At 36.8% G+C, this 27,228-nt stretch overlaps 1 protein-coding gene across 3 annotated transcripts in view; it reads left to right on the top strand.

The window, feature by feature from the left end:
* The window catches only part of LOC145998704 (uncharacterized), a 61,738-nt gene that overhangs the window by 26,627 nt on the left and 7,883 nt on the right, over positions 1–27,228 (top strand). For 2 of the 3 annotated variants that reach the window (XM_083135192.1, XM_083135191.1), the window contains 4 exons: positions 434–633; positions 11,808–11,953; positions 14,933–15,077; positions 22,877–23,074. In XM_083135192.1, coding sequence (XP_082991318.1) covers positions 434–633; positions 11,808–11,953; positions 14,933–15,077; positions 22,877–23,074 — 689 coding nt within the window. The remainder of the gene's footprint in view (positions 1–433; positions 634–11,807; positions 11,954–14,932; positions 15,078–22,876; positions 23,075–27,228) is intronic. The other variant, XM_083135194.1, reaches the window with a different exon arrangement.

Below are 27,228 nucleotides of genomic sequence, written 5' to 3'. Positions count from 1 at the left end.
GAGCCTGCACGAGGTATCGAACCCGGGACCTCTTTATTAAAAGGCGACGACTTTACCACCACGGCATCGGAAGGCCCCAAGGTACAATGGGAAATGGGTGCAATGCGGGGGAGGGGAAGGGGTAGCATTAGAGGTGAGGGTGGGGATGGGGATCGTTACTGCGTGTGTGTGTGTGCGTGTGTGTTATTCATTTTAGGGTGCTATTTCTCACTGATCCCTCCTTTTTCCGGACGCCCAATGCATTCAGCCAAAGCACCTCATGTCGTAGCATCTGCACAGTAATTCTTCTACTTATTTGCTGAGTATATGCAGCATAATGCCCACCAGCAAAGGCATGTGCACGTTAAAATAAATTGTCAGACACGTACGCTTTCAACAATAACGTAAATACGTAAACACACATACATATTCAATTCTCGTGTTCAACTTTTAGGGACAAGCTCCAAAGGCTGCAGACGGTCCAGACGCAAATCCTTGGCTACCTTGGACTCTTGGATCGCCAGCCGGCAGTCAACACCACCTTGCCAAAAGGCCAGCAGGAGATCATCCAGGATTTAATCAAGTTCAAAAGGATGCCGCAGATTATGCCGGCGGAGACATACACGGAGAAAATCCAGAGTTTCTTCCCGTCATGTAAGTATTGAGAAGAAAATACTTAACAGTCTCCTTGATTAGCATGCAATGTGAACATTATCCACTTTCTTGTACTTTAAACTATACTTATCGAAACACTATTTCTAGAGAGCACCTCTTCGCTCGTCTTCAGGTGACATTTTTTTTGGCGGTGGTGGGAATCGAACCTACGACAGACCTGCGAATTTTACTAGAAATCCGTTGCTCTAACCAACTACCCCACGGCGACCTACAACCGGCAAAAGAAATATCAGCTGAAGGGTGTTACGTCTCCGGCTAGGAGTATGCATACCCAGGCCTTGCTGGGTTTAATTAATAGTTCCAGTTACGATAATTAACATTTTATTAACCGTAATTGACTTAACTAGAAACTAGTTAACACTCGTCACTCAACACGTTTAAAGGACACTTCCGCTAAGAATCTTACAACGCACATGCCTTCCGAAGTGGAATCCTTCATTTAAAATTCAGCTGCTATTTTCAGCAGATTAGTAAGTAGTAAATGATCACAAGATTACTCACCAATAAGTATTGAAAAACACAAACAGACTTACTCTCATGTCTTTTTACTGTATATCATATCTTTCGCATCGTTACCAACCCACTTAATGTTGTGGAGTTGCCAACCTCGCACAGAAAATTATCATACCTTAATGTGTCATAATACTAGAAATCATCTTTGACGATACAGGTCCCTAGTAAACCTTGAAGCTTTCCTGGCGACGAATGATGAAGAGATTCTCTCGGGCTATCGACCAGGTGAGTTGTGGAAAGATTCCAAGCTTTCGAGAGCTAACGTCACTCTCATCTTCAGGCCCGTGTCATACAATGACCGAATAACATTGGGTCAAACGAACATGTACATAAATTAAACAAACAAATAATAAATCTTTTGCTACGACATAATTTGGGCGAGACAGCCTGTATCCTTCACTGACGGTAGCAGTGTACACAATGCGACACGCGTCAAGTCAACGTTAATGTGTTTTTTGTGCTTTAATCGACAGATTGAAACGTGTAATTTTGATTTCTTTGAAATAATCGTGTGTAATTACAATTGATGAATTTTTCATGCATCACATCGAACAACAGATTATAAAAGTACCCTTTCCATGCATTTCTATGTGTATTTCGATGCACCAACAGCGTTGGAGTTAACATATCACACATTTTGGATTCTGTGTGTAGTATTCGTTTTAAGTGACCCGAAAAGACCACAGAAAATCTCAGTTTGGACGGTCGCGGGTAAACGTTGGTGTGGAAACCCACTTTATATACAGAAGCTAATCGGTACCGCAGTTTTAAGTAGGAGCCAAAACAGTGTAAAAAAAAATAACGCCCGACGAGAATCGAACTTGGGATATCTTTATTACAACGTTATCAGTCGTAACTACACGGGTAAAGGGGGGATGCATATTTGCGTGATGTGCAAATTTTAACAAGTTATTTGATAATTTTTGTGGACGTGCAACATTTGTTCTCTTAATAGCAAACATGAATGTGTTAGATTAACACATTTTGCATAAATTTTCATAAATTGCACTTCCTTTACGCAAGGTCAAACTGCAATATTTTTTTATGCGATTGCCCCGTGACGCTCTGACAGCCAATCGCTATTCGATGTATTGCGTGTTGCTCAACTTTCAGGCGTTTCACGGAGTCTCACGCCTCTCACAACTGTCCCACGCAGCAACTGTTGCGAATTTTGAGGTGGAATTGATTACAGCAGGCCCGTAGCCAGAAATTTATTTCGGATGAAGCTCATCCCTTATTAACAGCCGCCATCTAAAGGCGAAAAGTTGGAGGGGGTAAAAGAACTGAAGATACATTTCTCAATATATTACAACTTACAAGAGGTTTAATCCTGCTAATGAAGTACCACTGTACACTATTTAAATTAGATATTTTATCACTCAACCCCATCTTCGCAAATTAGCCAAAAGTGGCACAAAAAGCTAAGTAATATAAAGCAAATCAATAAATGAAACAAATTAGATATATTAAGGATTTCAGGGGGGGATTCAGCCCCCTGAGCCCTTCCCCCTGGCTACTTGCCTGGATTACAAAATAGGTGACTGAGGGAAATGTTGTTGCAGAATGTTTCCATTTCGACGCTCGTGCGGATCCACCACAACACCATTTTAAGGGCGGATGCATCTAACTTTGAAGGTTCTTGAGAACCAATTGTAGGTCGCAACGTGACGTGAGAGAATTGTGTGGACCCTGAGTATCACCGTCAAATAGTTTTTTTTTCATGAACATTTAAGACTATGAAAATCAAGATAGGCAATTAGAGATTTAATTTATCTTACTATATTCCTTTGTTTATCAATATATGCACCCCCCATTTTTCACAGTCCAAATTATGGTCATTTTGGCTCTAAAAATTCCCCTTACAATCCATGAATACGAACATTCACCCCCGAAATATAAAATTTTGCATGATACCCTGTGTGTACTAACGGTCCCGGTAAATACGTCTTGTCATCTTATTAAATTTTTGTTTATTTATTTATTTCTCCTTTTTTTGTCATGGCGAAGTTAAATCTGTGTGGGTCTTTTCTACCATTTAACCATTCTCACATCTACAGTCTCTTCATTGAAATAAGCATTCAAAGAATAGAGACATAACGGCAAGGAAAGCCCACACAATATAGTACAAAGTAATTTCATAAATTGGAAAATAAAACAAAAATATATAAAGTTAGACAAAGGCATACATACACACACATATTTACTCTTTAGGAGTTTAAATATAGGTCATTCAGAAGAGACGTAACCCAGTAAAATAATTACGAATACATGGTAATAAATAACCGAATTAAGCAAAGTTATAAACTCGACACAATTGCCAGTGTTAGAGACATCTGGTTTCGTTTAACGCAGAATAACTTGGCGTGGGCTCCACTTTCAGCGAAGTGATACATCACAACAGGAAAAAAAATGAAGACATCCACGCATACAACACGCACACGAACAGCTGTGAAAATAGCTGGGTAACGCATTTCGTGCTGACTGGAGTCATTCCAGTAAGTAGACGTCTCGAAGTGATTTGACATTTTCCCTCGGATGGCGAAAGAAACCGCGGAACAGCTGTCGGTCGTGGTGAGTGACGTCTGCATCGGCAGTCTGAGGCCCTGTCGCGGGAGACGGGTGATAGCACAACACCCAGCTTCGCACTTGCGAATTAGTTCTACTTCCAAATTTATCTAATGTTCTAGTTTTGGCTTGAATGGGTTTTGAGGTAATTATTTGATTTGATTTGTGTTATTTAGCGTCGCTTTTCTGCCACTTTGGGCAAATTGCGATGATGAGTATGAGTGACGATATGATGAAATTGATGAAGGGCCATTTACAAAGAACATCCATGCCGGGATTTGAACCCGGGACCCCTGGCGTCGTAGCGCGCTGGGCTAACCGCTACGTCACGAAGGTCGGTACGGGACTAAGAACTACAAAATGAGAGTTCGCAAGGTCTGTACTGCTTTTCCATAAACCTGAAATTTTCAAATTGACGTAGCCTGGAAACGTGTTAATATTTCTTTCAAAATAATATATATATATATATATATGCATACGCGAGAATAAATTCTGCAAATTTGGTCAAAATTGGAAGAAGTTTGCCTCTTTTCTTGTGTTTTGAATTGAAATGACTCACATAAAAGTGTTTTTATCCAAAGGTACATAATATAGATAGTTTCCTATTACTTCTATAGCTATTATTATTACTATTACTGTTCGATACAATGTCTACGTACATTATGTATTATCTTCATTAATTCACTATTATGAGTTCAGTGACTTTCAGCGCCTTTGCGACATCTCATTTCATATCAAGTGAGAAACACGTTATATACTATTATAACAGTTCAACAGTATTATGGTTACTTTGAAGTGAAATATGCCAACTTACTAAAAACATCGGGGCCTGTAGTAAACGTAAAATTGAAAGACGTTGAATTGTCAGATATCACGATCAGTGTTGCCAGAAACTACCTCACAATTGAAGAGCTTGGTTTTGCGCGGTTCAGTGTTTCAAAACGAAATGTGCCATTTCGTTATAATTCAGACTTAATGCAACAATTCATTCGTTTTTAGAGAAAGATTAAGCTCCTATCTTGACAGACGCTGATTTACCCTCTCCTGGCTATAAGGGCGAAAGTGAGCATAATATGACCTTGATCTCCTCCCCCCCACACACTTCTTCCACTCGGTAGCTGTTTACATGTGACAACGTAGCTGGTTCCTGAATTAGATTCCTGCATTTGCCAGACATCCTGACAGCTCCCCGACAAGAATAGGACGCGCTTCGTTCCACCCGCGATTTAACGCTTTTCTGTTCCCCCTGGATCATCGCCAGTTACTGAATGATGTATTAGTTTTTTGTTCTTCTTTTGTTTCATCCTCAATTGATCATGAGACATGCCAATTTTTTCCATGTAACGAACACACCTTTCATACTTTACTATCACCGACAAAAACAAGGCTAATTTTTGTTTCTTCCAAAGGTTGCAGAACTACCTTTCAAGGAAGATTACACAGGCACCACGTGACTCCTGCGTATTCTGAAAGTTTAACCTGGTTTACCGCGACAACTCTTATTTATTGTACATATTTATTATATACCCACATTGACGTACGCAGAGGGGGACTGAAGGGGCTACAGCCCCCTCCGAAATTTAGATAAAATCAACATTTTCGAATAAAAGCAGTGACCAAGTAGGGAGAAAAACAGACTGGTAAATGCAAATTCGTCTTCAAATTGCCATTTTTGAGAGTTGAAAGTTTTAATTATACGAAATATCTTATTGTTTGTACCGTTTCCCTAAAAATCAACTATGCACTATTCACCTTAACAATCCCAGCCCGTCCCGAAAAGAAATCCTGCGTACGGCAGTGTACACCAATTTAGATTAATTATACTTAATGCAAATAAAACACCGACCCAGGCATGCAAGTAGAACAAAATATGTCTAACAACTTCAAATTTTGCTGCAATTTCTATGTTTTTCGTAAAATCTCCCATTTCACCTATAATTGGTGATGCCTATAATTCCCTGCACCAAAGGAAATTTCCCTTCTTGTAGTAACACTGCCTCTGCCAAGCGCGGCACACAAAGCAGAAATGAAGAACAAGTGTTCTGTCAACGGTGGAACTAACCAGGGTGCGAAATCCTGGGGGGGGATGGGGGAAATTCCCCCACCACCAATCTTGGCCTAAAAAATCCCCCCACCAAAAAATTGTGGGGAGAGAGTTTTGTTTCAACAAACAAAAGATAAGCAATTATTTTTAATTTCAAATATACTGTACTAAGAATAATATAGAAAACATACACAAATTAGTGTAGTTGTGAGAGTTCAATGCTTTTTCTCTCAAAAGATCATTAACATATCTACATCAATACGCACAAATAAAGTAAAACGCGAAACAATAATAACTATGAAATCTAATTTATTTATATTAACATAAAGCAAAAACTAAATAAAAACTTAAACATAATAAAACCACTTCAACTATTTCATAATTTATTAACATCTTTAACCAATTAGCAAAGGAAGTAGTTTGCGAATTGATAATATCTGATATATATAGAAGTAACAATTCCTTGTGTAATTAATAATAATAATACATTTTTAATTTAGTAATTTCTTTTTACTTTTAATACCATTATAAATAGGTATGTATATCGTATAATTTATATGTATTTTTGTTGGGGAGCAGGGTTTGTAGATAAAGATTTATCTCCCCTCCCCCACCAGTCCTAAATGATTTCGCACCCTGGAACTAACAACACGCTACGTGTTTTTAAATAGCTACTCGCCCATCTACTTTTTTTCCGGGTATGACTCATCGTTCCCAACATCGTTCAGCATAAATACACTACATTTAACCTAACTACGGAAGTACTTAGCCTGATGTCAGAAGACGAAATACAGCGTTTGACCAAGATGGCTTTTGAGTTGGGTGCGACAAGTTAGACCCCTACTTTTCTACCCCTTTGCCCTTCCCACGTACGTGACATACCCAGGAGGGGTATCAGAGCACCAGTGGATTACGACGGGGCGACACATATAAAACTAACAAATTACCAGGGTGAATAAAAATCATGATTTTTAATTAAAAAAATCATTTTTGATGATTTTTAAAATTTAAATTGGGTTTATAAAAATTTAAATCTATTTTTATGATTTAAAAAAACCACGCTTAAAATTGCTTCCATGGTTTTTGGCACCATACATATAGATATATTTTTTCTATGGAAAGGCTTTTTCCGGTAAACGGCCCTGTAAAATATTTGAACAGTTTCAATAAAGCAAATAAAAAAATATATGTAAATATACATTTTTCCTGTTTCTACTATGGAAATGTTTGTTGAGTATGTTAATGGAACTATAAAAATTTCAGTATCTTTTCTTCGAGTGAAAATAAAACATTCTGGATGTACTACATAAAAAGCGGAATTTTGGCAATTCTTTAAATGATAGTTTGCAAAATATCAGCTGCCATGTTTATTTACAGTTTAATGATAACGACACTATTTACTGTTTAACATAATTAGTATTTTGTATACTAATTATTACTATTATTCTACACAAAATGTTTGCTATTTTTGCCGATAAAAATATTGAATTTTAAATCGAGAAATTTAAGGGCGTTTACAGTTAATATATTACACTTTCTCTCGCATGAGCTCCACCCTATCAGTACATACAGGCCCGTAGCTAGAGGGGGGGCAGGGGGGGAAGTTGCTCCCCTGAGAGCCTACTCTGCCCCCCCTGTGAAAAATACAGAACACATTCCTACTTGGAATTCTCACTAATCTTTACAATTATATCATGTGTTACTCTAGCAACATTACAAAGACACTTATTGATTTTGTGATTTATTAGGGTGTATGGGATTCCGTATAATGTCGTATCAGGATTGGGGGGGGGGGGAATTCCCATCCAGATTAGACTTCGGTTAAATGATTTCACAATTTTCAGTATCTAGAACAGTTGTGACATTTTGAGTAGTATTGTATTAAAGGTGCCTAATGTGTTTGGATGTTTTTCTTGGATGTGTTGCTATGAACTTTGAATTGGTTAAATTTTTGTTTCCCAAATCTATCTTTTGGTAATAGTGAGGTAGAGAGAGGGAGTGGATATTTGATTTTTGTTACTTTGCGTTGCTTCTCTGACACTTCTAGCTAATCGTAACAATGAAGGATGACGTGAAATTGATGAAGAGTGCCGCAACTACAGGGGGCAGGGGGCATTGTCCCCTCCCCCTGACCTTGACAGAAGTCCATTCTAGGGGAAGGAAACATTTAAGTAAAAAACAAGACTAGGAGAATCTAAGAATAGAAGGACAATTGGATACTCATGATGGAATTAATTTTTACGTGTTCCTTGCATTTTTCTACCAGACGGCCAAGGGCACTTGCAAGGGGCACAGTGGGGCCATTGCCCCCCTCGATTTCAAATTTTATGCAAATAAAAAAAAAACATTTCGTAAAATTTTCTTGCTCGCTTCGCTCGCAATGTTTGCTATTCTTACAGTCCGAGTTCAGAGCCATAGCTATGGGACAGCAGGAGTCGGCTCTGGAAGCCAAACAATCTATATGAAAAAAAAAATGTTAAACAGAATGCCATGGTGCCCCGTAAAATTATTGCACCCTATTAAAACAATTTCTTTCTATGAAACTTAATATGAAATATTACTGATGACACTGTAATCCAATAAGTCATTAATCAATCAAGGGATTCCTATTTGTTTGTCAGGTGTCAAAACATGTATTTCAACTATACTACAATTCACACAATATTTTGCAAAATGGTTAACGTAACCAGTAGGCAAATGTCTGTAGTGATGTAAGAGTCTCCCCTTTGAAAGAAATTGAGTCCGTGGTGGACTAAGGGACCCATGTTTTAATGTTTTAGCAAGTACAAAAAAATGTATTAGCTACAAATGTTTACACAATTCATCAAAGTGTGGATAATATGTAACCATCATTATTTAATTAATTCTATTTTCTTGCATAATACAACACAATGGTGTTGTTGAATTCTCGTTAGATTCCTTTGTGTGTAAAAATCTTGCATATTAGAAACTAGAGGGAATCATTATGAAGCATGATTTATAAAGGACTCCCTTAATCAGTTCTGCAGAGAGGCACAAAGTTGTTGGTACATATTAATCATCTATTAACATTATCGACCTGTAAATATCAAGTAGATACAGTGCCTATTAGCCTACCTAACTTATTTATGTTAAACTTCATATTCTTTGGTAATCGGGAAAGGTCATTATCGAAATATTGCTATTTGATGTTGCTCGAAGTTCGTTTGTTCGTTGCAGTTTCAAGATATCATCCCTTTTCTGTTACGTATCTCCTTTTGGGGAGGAGGCAAGTGCCTCCATGTACCCTGTTATATCTGCCAATGCGACACAATATATTAAAAATTTGCCCCCTCTAGGATTGACTTTGCCCCCCCCTACAAAGAATTCCTGGCTACGGGCCTGAGTACATATATCTATTTTGTTTCCTTTCTTAGAGCCTAATAAACACCATTAAATGATTACGAGATTAATGTACTTTCACAAAATCTGATTTGATATCTCGAAAATTCTTATGTAAGCCCCGCGACTGGTTAAGTTTGCTGCAACTTTTAGCATATATAGACCCAAACGTGCGCGCAGAATATAGTTCCGCTGCAATACTGCCGATATCGCGTTGATTAATACATAAAACCTGCTGCAAACTTAACCTGTCGCGGGGCTTACATTATTCTATTTTCTTTCTTTAAAGTGATTCAAATCAATGCTCCAGTTTGCATATTACCAATTCATAGAAGAGTAAATGGCTATCGACTCCTCCGATGTCTGGAATTAAGGGATCGCTCCATACATGGGCGTCGGGGAGGGGGGTCGAACGGGTCGGTGGACCACCCCCTGTAAATTGACATCGTTCAATTAAAGATACAAGAAAACCTAAAGTTTGTTACTCTTATTGTTAAGAACAGAAAAAAGTTCATTTAGTTAGTATTCGAACAGAATAATCAAAGTAAAAATGCATTGGATCGAAAACATTGAGTGAAAAATACAGAAACAAGGTTACAATTTCATCCAAAGAACAAATGGTTCCACAGTTTTCAAAACTCTAAGAATTACAGTCGTAGGTGAGAGGTCAAACAACAAACTTTATATTAAAAAAAACCTAACATTTAAAGCCTTTTCTTGAACGAGACGTGCAAAGGTTAATATCAAAATGTACTCGGATACTAACTGCATAAAATGCAAAAGAAATAATGCAAAATAGTTGTAGTGGTATTCACTCGTTTGGTGGATCGAGTCTCCACATTTATATAATAATAAAAATATTATTATTATTTATTATTTTGAATAAAATTTGTTTTTATTAATTTATAATATTTGTTATTGTATAATGATATTTATAACGTGATAATAATACTCATTGTTATTTTTTCTACTATTCAACTTTTATCATTTTCCCGACCCCCCCTGCAAAAATTTCTGACGATGCCAATGGCTCCATAGTCCATCCAGGCTGACTAAGACTATTAAGTGGTTAGGGTACCTGACCTCAATACAAGAGTTCGTTAATCTATAAATGTGTTTCATGTGGTTGTTCTATATTTTAAAATGAATGCACCAAAAATGAATATTCCAATCATAAAATGTTAATAATTTCCTTGTATCATGCTTTGTTGACAACCTGGGGCATATTTAAAGCAAAACACGAGAAGTTTGTTGTGATTCATGCAGAATTTTCTTGTCGCACCACTCATAAATTGTGGGCATTCTCGATAGCGTAGTAGTAACACTACCGCCTTGTAATAAAGGAGGCTCGGATTCGATTCCAGCAGACACACATTTCACAGTGAATCGAGTCGCACTTTAAACTGTGGATCCAACCCCGATTAGCTGATCTGAGCATGAAGTGGTCTTAAAACAAACTTTGACAATATGTATGTATTTTTTGCTTTCGGAATAGCTTCAATAATGTGATAGATTTTTATTAATCAATTTATCCACAAACCCACAACACCTTCATAGGCATTGTGGCACTAAATATAACATAACTTTTTACTTTACATCTCCATAAAAACAGATTACACCCCCCCCCCCCAGATGAAAATTCTGGATGGACTTCTAATATCTCCATGTCACAGGAAAATGCTCGCTAACTCCTCATAGCTTCTGCATACACATGAACTCATAACTTTGACAATCATAAATTATTGCGACTAATAATTCAAACATAAGAATATTTACTTTATTGCATAAAGGTTACTGCATATGTATGAGAGAGGTACTCTTTTGACAGTTTTGGAATTGCAGTATTTTATTAATATTAGACATGCTTGGCATGTTAATGTATGTGTTAAAATATTGATAATACGATTTATGAAATCGACATGAAGACAAAGTCAACTTTCAAGGGGTGCATTAGCTACAGATAACATTCCATGGTTGGGAAACACTGTAATCAAGAAGGTATGTATTTGGAGTGTCATTCGTATGTACATAGATTAAGGATTCTCCTCTTTATATTTGAATAAGCATTAACTGTTAATGGAACTGTACAAGAAGGTCCCTATTTGTTTTTGCACTTATAGATCTTCCAACTGTTCAAGTTATGATAATTTTGTGTAAATTTTTATATTAAAAACATGGCAAAATGGTTCTTGTGAGCCATTTCAGTGGCTAATCGAATTTAGATCCGGCCTCCTAAGTTTCCAAGCCGAAATATCTATTTGTTTGTGAATGTTCCTTTAGCAATTTCGTCTAATTGCCTCCTGCATCGTCATCTATACCGCGTTTTGTAGACCCTGTCACGTTTCCCGAGCTTGCCGATCGTTGACATTTCTAGCAGAAACCACGCGGCGTTGCCGCTGCACACCGAGGCTGGCTTCCATTCGCTCCTCGCTGCCCAGCAGACGAATTTTTCTTCGCGAGAAACCTGACAGATTGTAACAAACGCGGTATATGCAATTAGCCAAAAAGACAGATAACCGATATTAAAGCAACAATAATACAAGTGGTTCTTGTGAATAAATATTAAATAACTAATTTGCACTAAACTATGTATAACAGCACAAGTATAATAGTACTGGTAATGAAATTATACGGGATAGCCTTGATTTGATGGGTTATAATTATTTCACAGGTGACATTCCACGAAAGACTGACGAGGAGATGTGGAATGATGCTAACATTCTAAATTTATTTTTCAATATCAGTAATCCATCTGCAGGAGAAGGTGCTGCTGTAAACATAATAAATGCTAAGCTTCGTCTGTACAGAATATCTCAGGTAAGGAAAAGCATTGCTACATTTAAATCTAACTCTAAAAAGTAAATTGAAATTAATTTTAAGGATTGGTAGGAGCTTGAGCATGTCTTGACCATGGTTTTTTAAATAATTGTTTCTTACTCCAAAGAACTAAAGCCGAGAAATTATATTTATCAGAATTACATTTACGGCATTTGGCAGAATCTCTGAAAATTTTTCCTAATTTCATAGGAGAAATTCAAAAAAATATAGTTCACATTACATTATAATTCATAACATCCAGGACATGTACAGTGGGATCCATGAGTATTACCATGCAAATTGTCCATCACTATGTACCTGCACTTTATTTGACCCGATAAGAGCTTCAAGAATGAAAAGAAAACTCAAAACAAGCTGCTGACAACTTCTGCACCACCATACATAAAAATCCATCGCTTAGAAACACACAGGATGTAAGAGTAAGATTAATGAAAATAGCCATGGACAATACTCGTGGATCCCACTGTACATCATATACATAAGGCAAAAGTGCAGGTTTCTGATACAGTGTGCCATATGTGTATCAACTGAGCTATCATATCAGCTCTGGTTATGTCTGATTTTTCACTTCCGCTGTTTTATTACCCATGTGGAATTCTCTCTCTCAGTGACACTGCATGACTTCGAAAACACTGATGTTGGGGGGTATATCTAGAATTTGGAAAATAATATGTCAATAAAGTTATTTACTTACTGTATTCATTTGAGATTTTTTGTTCCAAGTAGAGCTGCACACAAGTATATTGTAAATGGTTTGGCCAAAAATGAGACCATACCATTGGGCGATGGTAATTTTGGCTATGGTTCCAACATTGGCCCAACACATGGTTTTTACATTGGGCCAAAATGTAGTTTGATGTTGGACCAACATACTGAAAACTAAAATATAGATAGGTTTGTGTTCTGATATACATATATATAATTTATTGTGAGGCCAAATATAAACTACAGTATAAATTATTTGTGTAAAATAAGAGAGAAATACCCAGCATTTTCTCATTCATATGGTATCATTGTTTTCAAGGTACATTCAAGTGGTAGCACAAAAAAAAAAAAACATTCTAAAATTTACTAGTTTTCCACCTTTCATGGAATTTAGTCTGCGCATAAAATTGTTTAACCACCTTCACAAGAATACCTGTAAGAATGTTCTTATTCTGCTACAGCTAAAGCAGTGGCATATGCTGGTTATATATAATGAGTGGGTAATCTCCGATCCTTGATTCATCCACCAACTCCTGAAGTCTCCCTGCAAATTTACCTCAGCATCCATACAGGATTTATGAATATAATATGTGTGGAAAATTTTACCTTATTGTTGCGACCACTATCGATTAATTGTTGTGATTGCGGTTAATCTACGTTTAGAATTTCAAATAATAAAACAAGAAAGTATAATAAACCTATAAAAAAAACCTGTAACATAGAATATGAAAGGAATGTGCTAATGAAATAATCCATGCTGTTGGATTGATTGAGTTAGGTTATTTTATGTCGCTTTTCTGCCACTTTTGGTTAATCGCGATGAGTAATGATATATAGAAATTGATGAAGGGACATTTACAAAGAACGCCCATGCCCAGGCTGGTATTCGAACCCTGGACCTCTGGCATCGTAGAGAGCTGTGCTAAGCACTCTGCTATGGAGGTCGGCATAATGTCTTGATTTTTAGTTTAAATTTTAATTTATTTAATTATCTTCATCTGCAATATTTAAGCTTTTTCCCTTTGACAAATTCTGTTGAAATAGTAGAGATGCGGAAGACAGAATAAAATGTAAAATGAGAATTAACATGGAATTGGTTTACAAATGTTATTCAGATTTCCATTTCTCGCGCACTTTCAGATGTATTTTCTCAACTTCCCTTTTCAGTACGTAATTTGTGAACCCAGAATTCTCGTTCCTGAGAAATTTTCCTGTCTTAAACAACACAACTCCTACGATACAAAGGCCATCGGGGAAGAATGGCACAAGAGGGAGCCAACCAAGGAAACAGTAAAGACCCTGGGGTGGAGAGTGCAACTGGTGGACTCTCTCCAGAAGGAGGTTACCCTGAATATGGAATCACCATGCCTGAGAAGCTGTTTCCTTACCCTCTCCCCTCCCTCCCATCAAGGGATTTAAAGGGAGCCAGTGGAATCTCACCCTAACGAGATTCCGCCAGCTGGAGAAAGCCTCTCGGGCAATGAGCAGCAAACGGTTGAAAACATTCGCATGCTCTAAGCAAAGAAATGTATGAATCAAACATTGGATCGGAAGAATGTTGGGGGGGGGGAATAAAAAAACTTTCTTTTAAAATTATAGCCGGGTCATCTCTGATTACCTAGATGACCCAGAGTATACGCCGCTGAGCTAAAGAGACAAACAATAAGCAATTCCCAACACATCTTTTATAAATGGCGGCTGACAAAGGACTGGTGAGTGGCTACAAGTTAAGAATAGCTCCTACTTTCATTAAAAATATATTTCATTTCCAGTATGTGCTGCGTCTAACATATTCGAAAATAATACATGTCACTTATTTTACACTCTAGAATTTACAGCATACTTCTGAAAGTTGTCTTAACATGAGAAAGTAGTTTTTAAATCTGATTTTGACTCACTTTTTCATGGTTGGGCAAAAGTTGCAACAACTGTTGTCCCGACGTAAGACCAACTTCAATTTGCCAATCTACGTAAACCCAACCTTTCCCACATAAAAACTTCAGTTGGCCCAATGGTTGTGGTTACTTGGGACCTTCATGCACAAACTCACTACAGATTACCTTTTTTATTGAGAAGAAATTCATATCACATGTAATGCCTTAACTAAATGACAGAGATAAACTAAATCAAAGAGGAAAGAAAATAAAATATACAAGTTTTTTTACAGGATGTTAGGTTAAGTTGCTCATTTGATTTGTTGTTTAATGTAATAACATCATTTTCAGTCATTAATTATTAAAATTTCCATTACAGGAAGACCTAACGTCGTCATCATCATCTGTGCCAGAACCATGTACTCGAGCAGAGGATGGCACAGTGATGGTTAACCACCCTGAGGATGAACGGCAGATAAGAGTCTCTGTTTATTGGTATATGAGATCTCTCAAGAAAAACAAAGGTGAGAAAACATTCATAAATGATCCAGGCCCGTAGCCAGGCAGGGGACAGGGGGGCTGAGCCCCCCTGGAACTACTGTCATCCCCCCCTGGCACTGAGGTCAGCCCCCTTCACATTACGTGAAAATATTTTGTGTAATTTGTTTGCAGTGAAGAGTGAAAATGTAGACAGCAGATATTATTTTGCTCACAACTTTGGAAGGATAAATTCAGGGATCATGAATAGGAGCTATTACATTCGTTCATCTTATTTATAAGAAGAAGTCTCAGTAGCGGCAAGTATTTCTCTAGACTTTAGAAAGCTCCTTCACAGGGGAGCTGTGATGGCGCCAACGAGTGAAGACGTACTTTTATCAGCTCCTCTCAAATTGAAGACAAAATATGATGATAGATGTGCAAAGTGTAATTGAATTCTGTGCGACATGTGTGACGAATGGTTACACTTTAGGTGCGGCAACGTGAATGCCGAAGAAGAAATCGACCAAAACAGTGAATGGTTCTGTCCGCAATGTGAAAATGGAGAAAAAAGTTTTGAAAATGAGGAACTCGCGAATCTTCTGCAGGTAGTGAATCTACTTCAAAGTGATATAAAGGAGTTAAAAAATGAAAATGAAACCCTAAAAAACAGACTAGAAACTATTGAAAAGGCAAAGGAAATAACAAATTCTACACCCTCATGGACTCAAGTGGTTAGGAAATCAACCAAGAAAAAACATCACATGGATAGCATAAATTTCGAGAGCAAAAACAGATTTTCTACACTACAAGATTTCCAAACTGAAGAAATACACCCAGAATCTAATGCAAGAACGTACAGAAAAAAACGTGAAGTCAAGAAACACAACCACAAACATCTCGAAAATAGAAACAACAAGTGTTAGTCAACCAAAAGTGCTCATCTATGGATTAGGTAAGAGGAATGGCAGAAAAAGTGAAGAGTGTTCAGTGTTCAGCGATGTTTCAGTGTTAGGTATTGTCAAGCCAGGTGCAAAAATTGGGCAGGTTGTAAGTAGCCTAAAACCTAAAGACAAAGAAATCAGCAGCTGTGTAGTACTAATGGCAGGTTCAAACAATGTAGCATGCAACGAAAGTCACGATGAAGTATATACATTGGAAAAGAAACTACCTGAAATAAGAAACTCTAAAATGATCGTAGTTAATATACCAACGAGACACGATATCATACCAGAATCTTGTGTTAATGTGGCCATAAAAGAGACAAACAAGAATATCAGACACCTGTGCAAAAACTTTAGTAATGTTGATATTGTTGATGTAAGCAGGCGAGAAAGGAACAATTTCACAAATCACGGCATGCATCTGGGAAAGAAAATGTATTGAAATCAATATGTAAGGTCCCGGTGGAGGCACAAGTGGTTCAGATCCCACTTTAAACTGTAGGTCCAGTCCCGATTAGCCTTACTGTGCATAAAGTGGACTTAAAATGCCAAATCAATCCATCAATCAATCAATATGCAAGGTGATAACTGAATACATCATAAACCAAAGAAGAAAGTGCAATCCTATTGAACTGAAGTGGCAACCCATAAATAATCAGGGAAGTGAAGTGGTAAATGGAAAGAAATATAGTGATGTGGTAAATTGCAGATAAGTCTGTGTTGTGATGAATGGTGAAAAATGCAGTAAAATGGTAAGTCATGAAAAAGGTAGTGAAGCAGAAAATGAACATTGCAGTGAAGTGAGAAAAGATGAAAAAGACAAGGAAGTGGAAAATGATAAAAGAGTTAATGAAAAACAAAAAGAACCATCTCCAAGAACATCTGATAGAATACGGAGTGTTCCGGGCAAACTTAAAGATGATTTTTTATTGTAAAATGTAATATTGCAACAAATAATATAAATGTTAAAACTAAGGAACAAGGGTCAAACATTCAAGGTAGATTTAGAAATGCTCCTAACCGATGAAGGTTTAGATGCACATGTACTGTGTGTTACTGAGCACTGGCTGTCCAAAGATGAAATTACTTACCTTCAAATTCCAAATTTCCACTTAGCTAGTTTCGCATCAAGGTCTCTAATAAAACGAGGGGAAACAGGCATATTTACAAAAAATGAAATAATTGCCAAACAAATTGTCTCCAAAACTGTGAAACCTATAGAAAAACATTTTGAAGTTGGTGTTGTACGTCTTGCACAGTATAATTTAATAATAGTATGTTGCTACAGAACACCTGATGCAGACTGTACAATATTCATAAAAAATCTGACAGTATTGTTAGATGAATTAAAAAGTTATGCATGTGAAATTGTGGTATGTGAGGACCTAAACATTGATTTTCTAAAAAAATACAGGATGGAAACTGCATTTTGAAGCCATAATAAACACTTTCGGCCTAAAGCAAATTGTGACTACACCCACACACATAACAAAAGACACACTCTCCCTCATAGACCACATGTTGATAAGTGTACACTCAAAAGAGTTTCAATGTGAAAACATATCAGTCCACTTCTCCGACCATGGAGCACAATTTTTATGTCTCACATGTAAAAGAGAAACTACTGAATATCATAGAAAGCCACTAAAAATGTAGAAACGTAAATATGATGAAGGTTCTATACTCATGTTCATTGAAAAACTAAACAGCGAAAATTGGGAAGATATTTATAATTTACCTTCCACAAATGAAAAATTTAATCTGTTTCTGAACAAAATTATCTTCTTACACAATGAATGTTTTCCACCTAAACAAGTAAACATATCCACTGAGTGTAAACCATGGGTCACAAATGGAATCAGAATCTCAAGTAGAAAACTAAAAATGCTCCATTCTGAAAGTAAGGTGAACCCCAATCCATCTTTTCTGAAATATTACAAGAGGTATAAGCAAATATATAAAAATGTACTGCACCAAGCAAAGATTAATCATAATAACCGTAAAATCAATAATTCAAACAATAAATGTAAAACAATGTTGGAAATTATAAGAAATGCATCAACAAAACACCAGTCTTTACGTAATAATATGGTGATATGCATTAATAGAAAAGAAGTCCAACATCCCCCTAATGTTTGCGAATGCTTTCAATGAGTATTTTGTAAATACAGTTCCAAATAGAAGGAATGGGTTTATGGCTGCTCCAGAAGAATGTTCTACATACATAACAGTAAGTGACAAATCCTTGTTCATTTCCCCCATTACTGAACAGGAACTAAAGATAATCTTCAGGCGTATAAAAAACAAACGATCTTCCGGCATTGATGAAATACCAGACTTCCTAATTAAAAAATGTTATACTTCCCTATGTCAACCATTACTACATATAATAAACAATTCCATTGAACAGGGTATTTTCCCAGACAGTCTAAAAGTAGCTGTTGTTAAACCATTACTGAAGAAAAATGACCCAAAAGATTTATCAAATTACAGGCCCATTTCGCAAAAATTATTGAACATGCAATAATGATGAGAGTAGAAAATTTCTGTAGTAAACACTCAATGTTAAGCTTGTCACAGCATGGTTTTAGGTCTGAACGAAGCACGAAAACAGCATTAGCAGACTTCGTAGAATGTGTCACACAATCGCTGAATAAATGTAATCACACAGTAGGAGTCTTTTGTGACTTATCAAAAGCTTTCGATTCCGTAAATCACGAGATACTGCTGTGGAAACTTCAAAAACTTGGTATCCATGGACTACCACAAAAGTGGTTTCAATCTTACCTTACCAATAGAAACCAAATTGTAGAAATCCCTCACACCACAGCAAAAGGATACGTAACGCATCAACACTCCACCATGAAAAGTGTAACATGTGGGGTGCCTCAGGGAAGTATTCTTGGCCCTCTTTTGTTTCTTATGTACATAAATGATTTACCAAATATTATACCTGAGGCAAATGCAATATTATATGCTGATGATACAAATATTATAGTAACAGACACTTCCAAAGATGCTCTACAATCTAAGGCTAATAACGTATTAAGCAAATTAGAGGACTGGTTTTTAAATAATAATCTACTCCTCAACAGCAAAAATACAAATTACATTACATTTTCTACAATCCAAACCAGAAACCAAATAAGCCTCAATCTAATATCTGGGAATACACAACTAGAGCCTAAAAAAATTTCAAAATTTCTGACTATCCTTCTGGATGAACACCTTAGCTATACAGAACACATAAACATGCTACAATCAAAATTAAGTAGTGTGTGCTATGCCCTTCGATAAATGGTAAACATCTCAAGCACCCAAACTGTAAAGTGCCTTTATATGGCAAACTTTGATGCTTTACTAAGATATGGGATTATGGTTTGGGATAGCAAGGGGCCACTCCAATGGCCTTTTCATGCTTCAAAAAAGAGCTATAAGAATCATAGCTGGAGTAAAGAAAACTTATTCATGTAGAACTCTTTTCCGTAAATTTAATGTGTTAACTCTCCCCTGCATATACATTTATGAATGCTTAATTTGTGTTATGCAAAATATTTCCAACTTTGCCACAAATGAGGAAATACATGGCCTAAACACAAGAAATAAAGACAAACTTCAGATAAAACACTGCCGCCTTAACTTATGTAAGAAAGGTCCCTTAAACTCTTCCATAGATCTCTACAATAAACTACCACAAGATGTGAGGAAAGAACCAAAATTGATGATATTCAAGCGCAAGATAAAATCGATGCTTCTGAAGCATGTATTTTATTCTATAGCTGAATACATGGAAGTGACTTTTACATAAGACAAAATGTATATAATGTAGTATAATCACATACTCTTCTTGTAAATTTGAATGTCAAATGAAGGTGGAAAATTAGTATCACTTAGAAGTAGGCTGTAGTAATCTATATCTTCTCATGTTATATTTTTTTGTGATTTTGATATAATACCAGAGTAAGACCCAATTTTTTACAATTTTTGGCTATGTATTTTGTATTTGTATGTGTAAAATCTATTAATGTAGTATTGTATTGTAATGTAAGTATTGGCATGTCCTATATTACCATGTACTGTTATTTGTACACCTTGGATGCAAACAAACTAAACTAAACTAAACTACCGTCGCTACCCATGTTGCGACCTCCTGTTTATACAGAAATCTGTGACTTTTATGTCATTATGCAAATTTACTCCTCATCAAAGGTTAACAGCTCCCAAGTTTTGGAAATGAAGCAGGCCTGTAGCTAGAATTGATCTCCAGGGGAGGCTCACGGGTTATCAGGGGGGGCTTTGTAAACCAAGTCCATTTTCAAAAGTTTAATAGTGTTACATGAAGGTAAATTATTTGTGTGTGTGTGTGGATGGGGGGTGTCATTAAGTTAATATAAAATTTAGAAATATCACACAAATAGTACATTTTTCTATAGGTATCTTCTAAAACATCTCTTGAAGTGTTAATTGCTATTGACATCATTCTTTATTAAGTTATTATATACTACACAATACTTTTGATGATACAGATATTTATATCTACAAAAAAAATGCCCAATATTCAATCATAGTGCATACCGTACATTCTACTCCCAACTGAAGGAATAAAACTTCCCTTCGTTCCAAAAAGTTAGGAACTGTTGACCTTTGATGCAGATATGGAAGGAATGTGGATGATGACGTCAAAGTCACAGATTTCTGTCTAAACGGGAGACCGCAACAGGGGCAGCAAAGGTACAGATAAAGAAGCTCCTCTGTGAAAGGACATTCTATAGTCTAGAGAATCTTCTAAATACTTGCCGCTACTTCAACTTCAGCTCACAAACAAGTTGAAGTTTATGTTCTGTGAATTTATCCATCACCAAGCTGTGAGCAAAATAATATCTGCTGTCTACATTTTCACTCTTCACTGCAAACAAATTATACAAAATAGTTTTACCTAATGCCAAGCGGGAGCTCAGCCTGGCTACGGCCCTGCTGTGCAAGAACTTTCTACACTCTATAACACCTACTAAATACATGGTGCCTACAAATGATTGAAGCAGTTTCACGATGTTACTGCCTGTATTATTGAACATATTGTGAAGTAACTTTAGAGTTTTGTAGAAAACTCAACAATTTTTGTGACATGTTACAAGTGTTCGATATGCCCCCTCTTCGTGATTCTGCAGACATAGACTTTATAATCAAGTTATTCCCAAACGTGATGAACCATGTACCTATCAATTCGATCAAAAGCACTGATGATACAAGTCTCCAGTTCTGCTAGATCACTCGGTAATATGGATTCACAAACACTAGATCCTTCACATAACCCCACACACAAAAAAGTCACCATGAGCAATGACAGCAGTTGTTGATCATTATTTCCACAACGAATGAACCATCGGTTTGGTACTCTTGTGGTTAAGATTTTGTGGACATCGTGATGGAACTGGGGTGGAGCACCATCCAACTGGTGGATAAAGTTCTCACTGCCTGTCTCGAACTGTGGCATGAGCCAATTTTCTAACATGTCAAGATACCCGTATTCTGTAATGGTTGTTCGCTGAAGAAGAAGCGGCTGTAAACTCTAAATTTTGAGATTGCACAAAAAGCATTGAGTTCCGGAAAGTCACGAATATGCTCAACGGCACCGCGGAGAACATAAAACTCCCATAACTTGTAACGTGTCACAAAACTTGTTGAGTTTCTCTACAAAACTGCAAAGTTACTTTGTGATATGTTCAATAATACATGTACAGTACCATCATGAAACCGCTTTCAATAATTTGTAGACACCCTGTACTTTCTGCTATTTAAACTTCAGTTCAGTTTATGATCATCATCATCATTATAGTTAATTTTAGCATCCTTTTTCACCTTTGCAAAAGGTTTTTGTATTTTTCCAATAGTGTATACAGTATGGTTCATAAAATACATAATAAATGAAAATCTATATATTTTGATGATGCCTGTCCAATTGAGTTTCATCCTTTCATTTTTATAATGTCACATATGGAATGCAGTGAGGTGGTATTCTTATTTTTTAATTCCTCATTTCCATTTCCTGTTCATGACATGGAGAATGATTCACCACAATAACATCTCTTTGTTTTTGAGCTTACCACATTTAATATCAGTACAGTAACTGGGTGAAATAACTTGGGGGGAGTGCAAGTACAGTTTACTTTTTCTTGGTAGATATGGTTAGCAGTAAGAGACCATAGTGTGGGGGCAAAAAGTGACAATGGGAAAACAACTGGCCCCTAATTGCCACCACTACTTACTGTAGAAGTGAAGTAAATGTATGTTATTGGATGTGAATAATAATATGAAGAGAAATAGGAAAAAAGTTTAAACACAATTTGAATATGTATATTTTTTATAAATGTCTGATAAAGGAGTGTGTGTTATCCTGAAATATTCCACCAAAATACATGTTTAAATGCTTGTAACAAGTGTAAACTACAAGAGGAATAATTCTACAATGCAAGCAATATGTACGTACATACAAGTTAAATTCTGCATAGAATTACTACAAAAACTGAAATTTAATTGTCAATGTAGAACTTTCTATGTATGTGTGTGTAAGCAGTTGATAACTAACTGGGGTGTAACCCTTTTTCAAGACACTCAAATGTCTACCTCGCTTCCACATAGTACATCCTGGTCTGCAATTTGCAGACTAACGAGACTTTGGCATCTGGACCTATGGCCAGTATAATCCTCTGTGGGATTTACGTTGTGTGCCTACCATATGTGTTTGTCCCTTCATCAATTTCATCATATCATCACTCATCGTCATTTTTGCAATTAGTCAAAACTGACAGAAATGCGAAGTAAAATAAATCAATTCAATTGATATACATATGAGTGTGTAACCTTTGCAAATTGACTAATTTTTGTTATTATTATTTTAACAGTTAAAAGAAAACTGCTAGATTCAAAAATGCTGTCCCTGGATGGAGACGAGTGGGTGGAATTCAACATCCGCCCTGCTGCTAGATCATGGAGAGTGTCCGGCAAGAACTTTGGTCTTGCCGTGGAGGTAGAGGATGAAGAAGGAAACATGCTTAACCCAACCAAGTACTTCAATGACATGAATTGCTCGAAAGAGGCATGTGAGTAATAACATGATAGTGGAGTGTACAAACTTAGGATAACATTAATTCACTTACATATTATTGCCCACTCAGTACATTATGTGGTTGACTTTTGACCTCATCACCTATATTCCCTTACTTCTCTAGTTTCCCCAATTAATTAAAATGTAAAAGGGATGAGAACCTCAACCACATATAAAGGGTGACATTTTGAAACAGAGGTATAGAGAAAAGAATAAATAGTTGCAAGAGATTTAATCATGGACATGAATAGTGCAGAGGATGTCATCACATAATTATATGCTGCTGTGCTGAAGAGATGAGTAGGTTTATGACTTGACAGGCATGTTGTTAGGGGAGGGGCCGGGGGGGCATGGCCCCACCAGTTGTAAATAGCCCTCCCCCCAAACAAAATATTGATTGATTAAAAATGATCCTAAATTAAAACATACATTTTCCTATAACTTTGTGGGCCTCCCCGATGGAGCAGTGGTAGTGTTGTTGCCTTGTAATCAAGGTGTCCCGGGTTCGATACCCGGTGGAGGCACAAGTGGTTCGGATCCCACTTTAAACTGTAGGTCCAGTTCCGATTAGCCTTACTGTGCATAAAGTGGACTTAAAACAACAAATCAACAATCCTATAACTTTGTAGCAGAGCTGGAAACACTGCACAAAGAACAAACTTCCTATTCTGAAGAAAATCTTCAGAAGCAAATGTAGGACACCCTTTCCTTGCTTACCAGTTTGTAACCAAAGTCATACAATCTGCCTGCCTTGAGGTTATTACCCTTGCCCAAAGTTCCTAGAAAGTTCCTGCAAATTACCCTTCCCTTACAGATGGAATCAAAGACTCTGCCTAGTGGTCAACAGTAGGGAATCGGGCAACACATGGAGTCTAAACTCCAGTCAGAAAACGAATATAAAGCGATCTCACTTGCTCAAAAAAACATCTTGGCAAATAAGGCAGCCCAAATACCAGCACAAAGCTTGGATGGAGACAATGCAACAAGCTTGATCAACAAATTTTGGTGCAAAGGTCGCCGACAACCCTGCAAACCGAATATTCTCTGAATTACCTGTCATAAAATGTTCCTGTGAGAGGACAGCCCTCACTATATGACCCTTTGCATCGAAACTGACAAATTTGAGAAATCGGTCTTTCATGCTTTTGGGGGCTCAAGGGAAAGATGGAAAAGATAAAAGGAAGGAAATGGTAGCAAAACTCATCCCTGCGTTATTTGACACAATATGTTTCCACTCAGATATTTTAATTTTTCTTCCCAAATAAACTTTTGTTTTCAATTCATTTTGCTCATTCTGCTTGATCTTGCCACTATGTTAAACATAGAGTGTCAATTACTATCATGGTCCAAATTATGTTAGGGTTGACATCGCTGCCCTTGAGCAAGTGGAGAGTAGAGGGGTGCGGGAAGAGAGGAGAGCAGAGGCAAGAGGGTGAAAAATATGAGGCAGTATTTATTTGTTGATTTTTTTTCAGTACAGCATAAGCCATTTTAAATCGGAAAGAAATAATAGTAAAACAGGGGGAAAAAAGTATCAACAGTACCAAGTCAGTATGATACCACATGAAAGTAAATTTATGTTATTATCTGAAAAGAAATAGGAATAGTAATATTTTTCATGTTCACTTTGCTCTAATTTATAAGCATTTCTAATAAGTATCAAAATATACTTGTCATTCAAAAACTGGGTTTATGTATATTTATTTGATGATTTGTTGATGATATAGAGGAAAATAAACACTTGACCTTACATGCAGAACTGTTTTCAAAATACAAAATTGTTCAAATCTGAATGATTTTTTTTAAAGCATCTCTCTGTGAAAGCTGATTTCATAACCTACACATTTGGGAGAATTCTCATGGTGATTGCATTTGTTGCTGTGTTGAGACATAAATGTAGTAGTTATGTCTCTCCGTAAACTTAATATCTGATATATAGACAGCCATAAATACAATCCACAAGAGGATTCTCCAGAATGTATAGGAGAAATGAGATGTAGAATCATTTATCAGAATACATGACATCATCAAAGTCGGTTTTGATTAAATAAAAGGGGTTGTCGCCGAGACAAACACTAATATATATATGGTTTATGGCAACATTTACATAGAAACACACTATAGATTTGGCCCCCTCAAACTGACTATTCTAGCTACGTTCCTGTGACTTGATGATGACCATTTCTAAGCAAATATTCCTGCAGTCGTTGAGGTTCATCATCCTGCATAGCTTGATGTAACATGTCCACAGGAATCTGGGTGATTCTTCAGTTGTAGCAGGTCGATTCGAAAGGATCTGTTAGGAAATCACGCACTTTCCTGTGGACATGTTACATCCAGGTATGCAGGATGTTCCTCGACGACTGCAGGAATGATTGTGCAGAAATGGTAGTCATGTACCGGATGCCATTCTCAAGTCATAAACCTACCCATCTCTTCAGTGGTATGTAACTAACAAACATGAGCCAATGATGGTTAGTTGCATCTTCATTTCTTGTCTAAGATTCTGCCATTCTGTACATCGACCTTTTACAAAAAGTGTCTAAATGCATGGATGGAATGCATTTATTAAACATAGCATAAGTTTCTGCTTATATCTCAGATAGCTCAGTAAGTTTGCTTCAAGCTTGAAACAAGCTTTTTATGTAAAGTGAACAAGCTTGCTGTAAGCATATAATGACAAGCGGTAAGTTGCATCAGAGCCATGACAGCATAGGATGGAAGGTAGCACATGGTGAATATGTGGCAAAATACATGCACATAGATACTCCGGTAGTATTCATGGAACAGATATGCTCATTTTGTGCTATCACAGAACCTCCATCAGAACACACTGTTCTCCCCATTTCTTCCGCTCAGTGTTGCCCTGCATACACTCTATCCTGGGAATGTCTGGAGTGAGCGAACGAAAACAAGTCTCTGTGCAAGTAATGACTCGAGAGAGCTAAGTAATGAACTCGTGATAGAGGAAGTGCATGCAGCAACCAGCCATTTGCAGAAGTGCACACTACTTTGCTCCGACAACTCACAGTCTCCCCTTCTCTAACAATATGTGTGACTTTGCTCCACAGATTCCCAGGACAGAGTATAATTTAATAGTTCTCTGAATGTTAGTCATAATGGTTTATATTAGCATGCAATGTTAATTGAACATTATCCATTGTCTAGTGTGTCACTTTTTGCCAAATTTATTACAATAATTGAAAGATTATTGTGGGTGGTTAAAAATGAATAAAAGCTGGAATTAGAGATGATGAGTAAAAGAAGAAGAATTGAAATAGAACACGTAATTTCTTAAAGATTCGCATATCCACAACTTCCAAATATTAAACTCTCTACTTATGTTTGGTTTATAAGTATTTCACTAATTCTGATTCTGACTTATAAACCACATCTCAGATAGCACAAAAGCCTGTGGTGTGGTAGCTTGCTTGTAGCTTGTCAAAGCAAGTTGGACATGGTAAGCTTGAATCTAGCTGATAGTTGGCTTTGAGATGCTTGTATCAAGCATGTCACATTCCATGACAAAGTTCGTACAAGCTTTCTGTAATTTTGACACGTGGTAACTAGTTGCCTTGATTCAAGCCAGCTGTAAGGGCAGGGCTTGTCCTGTCAATGTGCAACGAACGACGAACAGTGTGTAGGGCAGCCTGCAACTGGAACACTATTGACAAAACGGAGAATGTGAATGCAATCATCCTTGCCAACCACCATGTGAAAATTAAAAGAGATTGCAAGTGAACTGAACATATCATACAATTGTGTGTCTATGCTGATTCATGACCAGTTGGGTGTATAGTAAACTGTGTTCTCACTGGGTGCCACAATTGTTAACCGATGAGCACAAAAGTCAAGTCAATTGAAATTGGACGGAATTTTTACACACAAGAAATTAAAAAACTGGTCACACGATTCGAAAAGAGCTTGGAATACCTTGGTGACTATGTAAAAAAAGTTAAATGTTCATGCATTTTTCTCCAATAATTATTTTCTTTCTAATGTGTCTTGTTTGTTTTATACAGGGGGGGGGTGTAACTTACTTTTTGATTTTTCCTAGTATTACCTGCTACGAGTCTTGTTTTGAATTCTTCTTTTATTTCATTTTTTGCTGTTATCAAGGAGCCCAGGTATTAGAAGCTATTAACCTCT

Source organism: Lepisma saccharinum, chromosome 14 (assembly GCF_977018435.1).
Source record: "Lepisma saccharinum chromosome 14, izLepSacc3.1, whole genome shotgun sequence".
Lineage (NCBI taxonomy): Eukaryota > Metazoa > Arthropoda > Insecta > Zygentoma > Lepismatidae > Lepisma > Lepisma saccharinum.
Note: the sequence above shows the minus strand (reverse complement) of the source record. Positions and strands in the feature narration are given on the sequence as shown.